The 11,530-nt window shown below is 35.5% G+C and overlaps 1 protein-coding gene across 4 annotated transcripts in view; it reads right to left on the bottom strand.

Annotated features, from left to right (window-relative positions):
- Positions 1-10,040: 10,040 nt before the first annotated feature.
- The window catches only part of LOC149147150 (ribonuclease MRP protein subunit POP4-like), an 81,592-nt gene continuing 80,102 nt past the window's right edge, over positions 10,041-11,530 (bottom strand). For all 4 annotated transcript variants that reach the window (XM_089441137.1, XM_089441138.1, XM_089441139.1 and 1 more), the window contains exon 7: positions 10,041-10,343. In XM_089441137.1, coding sequence (XP_089297263.1) covers positions 10,237-10,343 — 107 coding nt within the window. In that variant the 3' untranslated portion in view covers positions 10,041-10,236. The remainder of the gene's footprint in view (positions 10,344-11,530) is intronic.

Raw genomic sequence — 11,530 nt, 5'->3', positions numbered from 1 at the left:
CAACAACACCCCTAATCTCTCAGATGTTCAAAATAATAGTCAATTTTCCCAATCCAATAAACATTGTTCATCAAACATAATTTATTATTATGGGTTCACATGCTCATATCTCTTTATAATTTAGCAATACATACACCAAACTCAACCATAAACTAGGTCATAAAATGCTTTTAAATCAGTGGCTTGAATAGCCCTTAGAACAAGCCTTCCTTTGTCCTCAAGAAAACTTAGACTGCAGCTCAAAGTGACCTCAATTTGCTGCTACCTTAGGCCTAACTCGGCCTATTCTCTGCGGTTCAACTAGGGCTACTTCAGCCCCTTTCTTCTGCAGCTCAACTGGGCTATTTTGGGCCTTCTCTTCTACAGCTAAACTTGGTTATCTCAGCCCTTCTCTTCTGCGACTCAACATGGTTATTTCAGCCCTTGACAGGCCTTAAACTATTGAGTATGTAGCTATGGTTGGTCTTCATAATTATTATTGTACCTATGTATTTTATGTAAAAACAAAAAGAATAAAAATTATTATTATTATTTTTATTGGCAAGCATGTTCTTAATTATTTTATCAAAAGAAAAATGAAAAATGGCATGTTCTTCATGACCTTTGCAAAAGAAAGAAAATTTGAATTTTTGGAAGTGTCATTTGTTGCCAAGTCGGCCATCCTACCCATCAAGTCGGTTATGATATTTGAGGCACCTTTTCGAATGAAGGAATGACTATATATTGGCACCTTTCCTCCACCATTAGGAATCCAATTCAGGTATCTTCTGTGGAAAGAAATTTAAGTCAGTGACATGGTATCTAAGGCATATAAAACGAGTTTTTTATGTGGCACCTTTTATCTCTGTGAATACGAGTTACAGGAGACACATCATCTATGTGATGTGAGCTACAGGAAGACACCATTATCTCTATGATGTGAGCTATAGGGAGACACCATTATCTCCATGATGCGAGCTACAGGAAGATACCATTATCTCTGTGATGCGAGCTACATGAAGACACCATTATCTTTGTGATGCGAGTTGCAGGAAGACACTATTATCTTTGTGATGCGACCTACATGAAGACATCATTATCTTTGTGATTCGAGCAACAAGAAGACACCATTATCTCTATGATGTGAGTTGTAGGAAGACACTAATATCTTTGTGATGCGAGCTATAGGAAGACACCATTATCTTTGTGATGCAAGTTGCAGGAAGACATTTTTTTCTCTGTGATGCGAGCTACAAGAAGACACCATTATCTTTGTGATGCGAGATGCAGGAAGACATTATTATCTTTGTGATGTGAGATACAAGAAGTCTCCATTCTTTGTGTAACCATCATCTGTATAAGATGATGCATCTAAAGGACAAGAGCAGAGCAAATTGGTTAACTATTTTGTGAATAGAACATGGCAAAGTTTGGAGGGATGATTTGGCACTTGGATCAATGGTTATTTTGACTTGGATTTCTCTTGTTGATAAAGAATCTATAAGGAAAGTATTGATGGGTTTTCCCCTTGTGGGTTTTGCCTTGGCCTCTAGCCTAATATTTCGTGCCTCTTATGTTTTGTGCATTGTATTTGTGTAATTGCTTGATGACCTAGTGAATGAAGTAATAACTAAATGAAATATATATATATATATATATATATAAACAGTCACAAGTAATTACCATGATTAGAAATTCTATCATCTATTTGAATTTCAACATGGTATCAAAGTTGAGGTGAAGGAAGAAAGCTTGAAGATCACTCTCTTGAAGACATCATTGTAGTAGCTCTCTCTCACACTCAAAACGGACGAAGTTATAAGTCCAAAATCTAAAGTATTTCAATTATAATTTCTACTATGTTCTAGCATTTCCTTGAAGAACGAAGTATGTGACCAAAACAATGTACTGTGCAGCATAGGTCACCTATGGTTCACAAGAAGTTCACGAACTACTCTCACTATGGAAGCATCTGAATAAAGTAACAGAGCCTTGAGGCTAATGCAAACGTTGTGGGATCGTTATTTTGTGATTGAAGGCATATTCTCTACCACATTGTCATGATACTACTGAGCTAGGATCAGTCTTAAATTAATGACATATGAATTACATATCCAAAATGTGAGCCAAGTTCCCTATGGTATAAAAGGAAAACTCTATATATTGGTGTCATTACTACATCAGAGCAAGAAACACTGGTGGGGTGAATCAATATTTCTTACAATTAGTATTTAATTAATCTTTTCAGAGCATTAATTATTCTTTAGCGGTATTCAAAACAGTGAATAAATAGTACACAATGAGTTTGACTATTATGGAGAGGCACCTTCAATTGTTTATATAGATTTTAGAGGGGCGTATAGTGAGAGTTAACTTAGGTTAGTGAGAGCGGATTTAGATTTTAAAATCCCCTTTTAAATTTGAATATTATTTTAAATTATAATTTTATATAAAGTGCTTTTTAAAATATAAAGAGCTTTTATATATATATATATATATATATATATATATATATATAATTTTATTTTTGTAAGAAAATAAGTTAATATGTTAATAATGTTTTTAATTTGAACTTTAATTTTAATTTTGATTTTGATTTTGATTTTAACTTTAATTTTAATTAAATTTTGTTATTTGATTTTCCTTTGACCTATGACCATGGCGTTGGAGTTTTTTCCCAAGAGTGGGGTCAGTCAATTTCAAATGTGAATATCTCTCAGACCGGGAGGCCTCTCGGGGCATGCCATATGCCACTAGAAATATTTTGACAAGGAGAATCCATTAAGGAAGATCCTGACACGATAATCCATGAATTGCCATGTCATATTGAGCGACAAAAAGTGGGGCAACTCCTAGTGTTGCTTGGGTTAACATCAATGACAACCACCTATCAACATATTCTCTATCACGTTGTCGTGATACTACTAAGCTAGGAACGGTCTTAAAAGAATGACATCCAAATTACATATCCAAAATGTGAGTCGAGTTCCCTATGGTGTAAAAGGAAACCTCTATATATTGGTATCATTACTACATCTTCTGACATTAATTCGCATCATCTGAGGAGACACAAATTCGAGCTTGCTCTTAGGCTATTTCTCTGTGGAATCCAAACGAAGTCTTGAGGCTAATCATCTCTACTCTACAAAGATCTGAGGCTCTGAAGCTAATGCGAGGTACCTAATTATCTATGATCAATTATGGATCTGACACCAAATGTCTATAGAAACTTACGTGGATTATAAGGAACTATGCAAATGAAGAAACTATGAAAGGAATCTAAAGATTGAAGTTTGTCCAGAGATTGTAATACAAAACCTCATCTTTGTGATATGGCATCCAAACAAAATTCGAGTGGAAGAGTGACAAGACTAAGATCAATTCAAGTCGCATAAGTCTCCAAAGCATATATCCAAAATCTATGGAAGGGGTCTGAAATCCGAGTACTAGCTATGGAGCCTTATCTTTCTAAAATTTGACCAGAAGTCTAAGTCCAATCAAGCCTATCTACTATGAAATCCAAATTACAATAATATTGTGACAAGTATTCATCTATGAAGATCCTTCTCTATGGTACTAATCCGAGTTATAGATATATGATGTGACCATACATGATAGTAGGAAGAAATATATATTACATTGAGAGTCGACCTAATGTCTCCTTGAAGCAAACAACTTGAAGAAGACACTTTAATTTGTTTGAAGTTGAAATGTGGCCTTCATGTATTGTCCAAGCAACAAATTCCTTTAAAATTTCAGTTGTGACATGGATGGGAGTCTAGGGTTGAAGGGAAAATCTTATCAAATTTGAGAACCAAGACAAGACATTGCAAATATTTATTTGAAGCGACTCGAAGAAATTGGTACTTGAAACTATTTTCAAGGTAGAGAAGGGAGATAGGAAAGATTGAAATAATACTTTTTACACTCCTCAAAAGGTACATATAAACTTTTTGTTCTCATATCTCAACAGCTAGACATAGATCTGAATTGTAAGTTCATTTCAAAATTCTCTTGTAACTAATGACTACTAAATTCATCAATAGGATGTTCTCAGAGATTTGTAACCTTAGAAATCCATGTTAATCATATTGTATGGTTTGCATCATTCAACGTATTCACATTCCAGTGGATCATCAAGATAAAGCACATTCATATCTAAATGCACAACATTCTATTCCTCCATTCTTAGGGATGACTTGTACCAATATTTTTTCTTTCAGTTGATCAACAAATTCACATATTCACCAAATCTATGCCCAAATCCACCTTCATTACCCTTACAAAATTGTATTTGTGTGGGGGATTTTCCATTAAGAGGTGATGTGATGTAATGTCTTATATACCTAACTGCATGTTCAAATTAAGGGGATGATAAAATTAAGACTGCACTCTTCAAATGTGGCCACAACATATATTATTAATATATTTATATTACATTTTTAAGTTTAATTAAGGTTCACTCAATCAGTTCAATGTAAGCACATAACCCTTCAAAAAATTTACCAAACCTATTTATTTCTATATAAATACAAAACTATTATTTATATGTCTCACACATTACGAAACACCCCCACATATTTATTTAAGTATTATTTATATGTTTTACATATTGTGATGATTCATTTATGTTGAAATTTGCAGGTATGGTCGGTCTTCATAATGTTCATTGGTACTTGTAAAAGATGAAATGTAAAGTATATTTGTAAAAGGAAATTATATGAAGCATGTTCTTCATGCTTGCAAGTAAAAATGATATTTATTTGATTTCTCTTTAAGAGCAAGAAAAACAAACATTTAAATTTGTACTTTGCCTCCACAAAGACCAAGACAACCCTCCCGGGATCAAGTCGGCTTGCCCAAAAGACATGTTGTTTAGCACGGACGAACAACCATAAATAGAGCCTATTCGCTCTCCAAAAGACATAACTTAGGTGATTTGATCTGAGGTAAAAGTGTGAGATTTCTCAGGTAGAGGGTCGGAACGCTGAGGCAGATTTTTGAGGTAGAGGGCCGAGACCCTGAGGCAGATTTATGAGGTAGAAGGAAAGGATGAGACCCTGAGGCATATTTCTAAGGTAGAGGGCCGAGACCCTAACGTAGAACACTGAGGTAGAGGGCTGAGACCCTGAGGTATATGTCAAAGAAGCGGGGTCAAGAATCCTGTGGTTGATTCTTTGTGGAATGAGGTTGATTTATGTGTCATAGTGTGAATTATGGGAGGACGTTTTATGACCTTGTTGCATAGCTTCTATGGACATAATTGTAGAGGGTTGATTTGGTCTTTGGTGGACGATCATCTTGCTAGTTAGTTGACTTTGATGTATCTCTTATTGCATTGATTATCTAAGGAAAAGGTTGGTTGGGTTTTTCCCATTGTGCGTTTCCCAGGGCAATTTCTTGTGTTATGGTGTGGTTGTCCATTTATGATCCTACTGTATCAAATGTTATATGGTTTATGCATTTTTGTGTAATTATTGAATGATGTAATGTTAACAAGAATGTGAAAAGATCAAACATAATTATCTATTTGAAAGACATCTTTAAAAATCAACATGGTATCAAAGCTAAGGATAAAAGAGCAGTCCTCTTGAAGACAAGAAACCTTGAGACTTGAGTCCTAGTTTAAAGTTCATTGAAAGAATTATGAAGAAGATTGAAAATCCTATATTACAGACCTCCGTAGATATAAGATCAAATAAGTTGAAATCTTTTGTACCAAGCCTAAAGGCCTAGAATATCTCAGACTTGTAAACAATGCAAGCATTCCCTAATGTCTTAGAAGCTCAGAACAAAGTCATCTTAGCTCTGAGAGCCTCATTCACTTATGTACAATCATCGAATATTTGTCTCTCTGTCATGAAGAAATATCAAGGGTTATCTTAACTAATGTTGTTGAATGATAAGTAATATATTACAAGGAATAGTTGTTACAATGGGTGAAAGTTCTAGGTCGTACGATAGTCTGTGTTCTAGAAATCCTTGAAGAGTTATCTCAGAGAGACCGATAGAACTGGATCTTTAAAGACCAAAGAAGTTTCATCTCAGAAAAAATTGACTACTTCTGATAAGGAATAAGTCTATACACTCCTTTGATTTGATTCTAGACTTGTCTTTGTGATACTTATAGATCTTGTCAACAAGAAGATGAGTCGCAAGAGTTGAAGTATAATCATGAGCATGTAGACTAGAAATATACTCCATAAAGAAATCAGCTATAAGTATGAAGTTTTTTGCTCAAAGCATGAGTCTGGAATGCTAGATCTATTGTGATATATCTTATGAAGAAATTGAAGTATGAACTTGAAGATATTAAGGTTCGTGCGAGACTATGGTTGAAGACAGTGTCAAAAGGCGTGCAATGGTTTTTGTATATCTTGAGAGGTTTGAATCAATTAGACCTCCTAAAGATTATTTTGACTTGAAATTAGGAAGTCAATGCAAGTTGTCTTGAACGTCACTCTATCCCTGAACATGTCCCCTTATAAGAACTATGCATTATTGTCTAAAGCACTCTCAAAGGAGCTCTGTCAAAAGTCTAATATACCAATAGACGCTATGATGAATTCAATGATCTGTGTTGGAGGTACAAATTTGGTATGTCTCGCTCTATTGAAAGGTGTGAAGGCATAAAATTATTGATTTGAAAGATAATGTTGGGAAGTTCGTTGCCTAGTCCCAGAAAGTGTATCTTTATGAAGCAAATTCGTTGGACATAAGAAGGTTGAATCCCTTCTCAAGGTTAAAAATCAAAGTCTCTTACAGATTTGGTATTGTCCCATCACAACAAATCAAGGTCATTGAAAGAACCTCTTGAAAGAGTTAATGACATACATGTTGACATTTACTATTGATATGAGTGCTTGATTCATCTCTTGCACATGAAAACCCCATTGTTATTGCTACAATGAAAAGGAAGAGTTATTTGATAATGATGAGTTTCATCATTCTAGGGTTTTGATATTTAATATACTAGGGTTTATGAACCCTAGTATACAAAAGGGTTTGAACAAGAAAACCCTAGTGTGTATAGATTAAATGTTTCTGCTGAAAAGAGAAAACCCTAGCCTCTGCAAGGAAGAATTGGCGTCAAAATGATGGCATGGATAAGGTGCAAATGGATGAAAGGAGTCTAAAGATCAAGAGGGAGTTGATGTTCTTCTCAAAAGATAAGTACCTTTATATCTTTCTACCTTATTATTGTTATTGTTGTTACTTTTAGTTAGTCTCTTGTCTATGAAGTCTTTGTTTGATTGTAATTGTTCTTCCATGGCCTCTTGTGAGGATTGCAGGTACATAGTTGAAGCCGACAAGGTTTTGACAGTGATTGGAAGAAGTGGAAGAACGAAGCAAAGCAAGAAGACTTTCCCAAATTCATGACTTGTGTTGAGAGATATAGTACCAGATGATCTGAACTCAGAGGGAGAAGCTTGAAGTATGCTTTGATCATGATGTCTACAAGGTCTAGTAATGAAAGGTTCTCCTAGTAAGAGAGAGACAATCGTGACAAGACTTTTGTCCCTGTTGTAAGAAGGAGCAATTGTCTCAGTGTGAGAGAGAGCATCCAGTTTGGGTATCTAGAAAGCATTTGTGATCTAGTGAAGGGGACATCACAGTGTATGGTCGAGCCAAGATGTGTTGCTCAACATGTGTTACCAGCATGGTACAGTTGGTCATGGATGTTTTGAGAAGTACAGTTGCAGACTGAGTTTGGGCAAATAGCATTGAAGACAAAAAGGATTTGTTGCTTCTAATTGGGCTCCGTTACAATTTTCTTAGATAAGCATGAAGCAACCACTTGTTGCACTCCATATGGCAAAGGCCAAGTGTATTGCAGCCGGATTGGCAAAGTTGTATGACCTCTAAGGCTACTTGTTGGATTATTTTTCAGGTGCTAGTGTTGACCATGATGATAGGTCGTAGCACGTATCACTTCATTCGAAACATGGTGTTGAATGGAGTTGTGAAGCTCCAGTTCATCTCCATTTATAAGCAAATAGTCGATATTCTTATGATGCCTCCTTCAACAGGGAAGTTTACGTACCTCCAAGAGAAGCTTGGGCTTGTGGAGATTACTTCATCGACATTCTCCTTGCGCCTTCATGACCTTGGTTGGAGAAATTCTCCCTATGTCATTATGACCTTGGTTGGAGAATAGTCCTAGAGGCCGCTCGGATCTCTTTCTAGAGCAAGAGCCTCCCAACGTCATGCTCGGATCTCTTTCTAGAGTGAGCTTGTTTATTATTGATGAGGCCTTTGGTGTTTCACCTAGACTATGTGTATATTTGTTTGATGGTGAACTATAATTATGTTGATGTTGGCGATTATGATATTGATGATGCTTATCTTAATCTTGATCAATCATTAATCCCTCTATCAGTCAGAGGGAGCATTGATGTGATAACATGAGGGACGGACATTCTATAAAGAATGGTCATTGAGACCTAAACACTCGTAGAAAGGTTACCTCTTCAACATCATGAATGAGGCCCTTTGGATTTGGGACATGGGTTTCCCTAGGGTTTTGATCTAGATGATGATTATATCGATGAATTGAACCTTTCCTTAGAGAGATCATGTATATAGAGAACATCTGGATAGTCATTATGAATACCTCCCTAGCTAAGAGGGAGTGTTGAAATTTGTAGCTATGGTTAATCTTCATAATGTTCATTTGTACTTGTAAAAGATGAAATGTAAAGTATATTTGTAAAAGAAAATTATATGAAGCATGTTCTTCATGCTTGCAAGAAAAAGGAAATTATTTATTTGATTGCTCTTTAAGAAGGGGGGAAATAAAAATATAAAAAAATTGTATTTTGCCTCCAAAAAGATAGAGACGGCCCTCCCAGGGTCAAGTTGGCGTGCCCAAAAGACACGTCTTTTCGCATGGACGAAAAAACTATAAATAGAGCCTATTCATTCTCCAAAAGACATAAGTCAAATGACTTGATCTGAGGTAGAATTGTGAGATTTCTAAGGGAGAGGGTTGAAACCCTGAGGCAAATTTCTAAGGTAGAGGGTCGAGACCCTGAGGCAAATTTGTAAGGTAGAGGGCCGAAACCTTGACGCATATTTCCAAGATAGATGGTTGAAACCTTGAGGCATATCCCTGAGGTAAAGGGCCAAGACCCTGTGGTATATGTCAGAGAAAAGGGGCCGAGAATCCTGTGGTTGATTCCTTGTGGAACGAGGCTGATTTCAGTGTCATAGTACGAATTTTGTAGCAGACTTGGAGGACGTTTTGTGGCCTTGTTGCAGAGCTTCTATGGACAGAATTGTGGAGGGCTCATTTGGTCTTTGGCGGATGACCGTCTTGCTGGTTAGTTGACTTTGATGTATCTCTTGTTGCATTGATTCTCTAAGGAAAAGGTTGGCTGGGTTTTTCTTATTGTGGGTTTTTCCAAAGTAATTTCTTGTGTTCTTGTTTGACTGTCCATTTATGTTCCTACTGTCTTTTTGTGTAATTATTGAATAATGTAACATTAACAAGAATGTGAAAAGATCAAAAATAATTATCAGTTTCCAATACACCTTTAAAAACCAACCATTTATTCTTATATAAGTGATTAGCCCAAGAGCACCAAAGAAAAACATTGTGCCTTATTGCTCTTGGTTTGATTTATGTTGGGTATTTATTTCTCTAACACGCTTGTTGTAACATTTATTCCTATCTGCCCACGGGGCTTTGGATTGATGGTGAATGGGTGCGCTGTTAAGGCACTCCTTGCGATAGGTCACTGGTTCAATTCCCCGTGGGTACTTAGTTTAGTCTTAACCTAGAAAAAAAAAAAAAAACATTTATTCCTATCTAAGGTCGTGCCTCGCTTAATTTCTCTAATGTTATTTATCTCAGTATTCACTGCAGAATTTTGATCGGCTTTGCATGTGTTCGACTCTAGTCATAACACTTGTGAAGCTCCACGAATCCAGCGACATAGACATCCTAAAGCAATTCTTTTGTACGACAATCTAGAAAACTTGCTCACAAAATAAATAAATCGCAATCCCCACAACCATAAACACGCATACTAAGAGTGGCATCTCACAATCAATCCACATTGGAGAGAAAAAAACATATGATAAGTCTTCCTTTAAATTCACATAAAAATAACACTATAATCTTACAAAATTTTATCTGCATGATGCCAAGCGTTTCGGTGGATTAAAAAATTAATCAATATATGTTTCTTCCTGAATTTGATTGTGTCCTTGATTTCCTCGATGATGTTGAAAAGGTGAGTAGAGACTTCAGAATCAAGAATCGGGTTGATTAACCTTGCGGGAGGGCAGCTTGTCCCCATAAAGTGTAACTCGCCAAAAGTCAAACTGGAAGATAAACACGGATCCTTTTTTTGGCACCACTGCACAGAGAGACAGAGATGAATAAGCCAGTAATAATCAACTAGAGCTGCAACACTGATCCATATATGATAAAACTTCTTTATATAATCCTAATGTGCCAAATTATACAGCCTAGCAATTGGTTGTTAACGAAAATGTGAAGATATTACACCTTTAACAAAACCACTCAACTTGGAAAAAATAGCAAACACTAAGCAGGGCATCCTTGGTCTGTCGTCCTCTGGAAAATAACGTATATAAAACAAACTTTACTATGAGAATTATAACTTCAAATTACACATGTAGGTTTCCATTTGTTAGTCAATAGTAGTTTGTTGATTTATTGGTGAAAGAAATTGTCTGAGCTAAAGGGATGACTGCGATATGAGGGGCATTGAGCGTTTTCAATCTCTCCCTCTCATGTTATATCTAACGTTATGAATGAATCACATTTATATATTTGGTGGAATTATCAAATGCATACCATAACCTTTCAATATAAGTGTCATCATTTGTTTAATAAGATGTTTTCTTAGTACTTTTATGGTGAGCATTCACCAACTTTCAAGAGGTCAAGAAGATCATTAGATAGAGAGAATAAAAATGAGAACTTGAGTTTTGTAGCTATATAGAACTCAAAGTGAAATATCCTTTCACAAGAGGAATTGCCTGTTCAAGAAGTTATCAATCCACAAAACAAGGACAACATTCCAAGAGGATTATTAAGCCTGCATATCAAGTTTGACTAAATTGGCCTTAAACATACCTAGTAATATAGTAAAAGAATAAAGAATGTGACATTAGCCATAATAAAAAATACATAATAATACATATGAATGGGTGGTGGCCACATGTATAGGTTATAGCAATAATTCCACAACAATCCATCATTAATACTACGTTTATGATGTCCAATTACTCGAAAGAGGAAAACAATTTTGTCAAGGTTTGAGATAGATATTTATAATTCTTTACGATAAGTTTGAGATCATTGAATCATATGATCATATAGATAGTGAAAGCAATCATTCAATTTTGGATTTTTAAGCTACCATGACAAAGATGAAGGTAAGGATCCATGGTTCTTACAGATTGCAACTTGAAAATGTAGTATAACAATACATCTGTGTTGAATTTTCTAAGTCTATTCATTAGAAAATTAATCTGTATTCTGCTGGTTTATTTCTTCTACTTGTTTAAATTCGAA

Source organism: Pinus tabuliformis, chromosome 9, assembly GCF_031772625.1.
Source record: "Pinus tabuliformis cultivar Carrire ecotype Pingquan chromosome 9, CPIR1, whole genome shotgun sequence".
Taxonomy (NCBI): Eukaryota; Viridiplantae; Streptophyta; class Pinopsida; order Pinales; family Pinaceae; genus Pinus; species Pinus tabuliformis.
The sequence above is the reverse complement of the archived record's forward strand: the minus strand, read 5'-3'. Positions and strand labels throughout refer to the sequence as shown.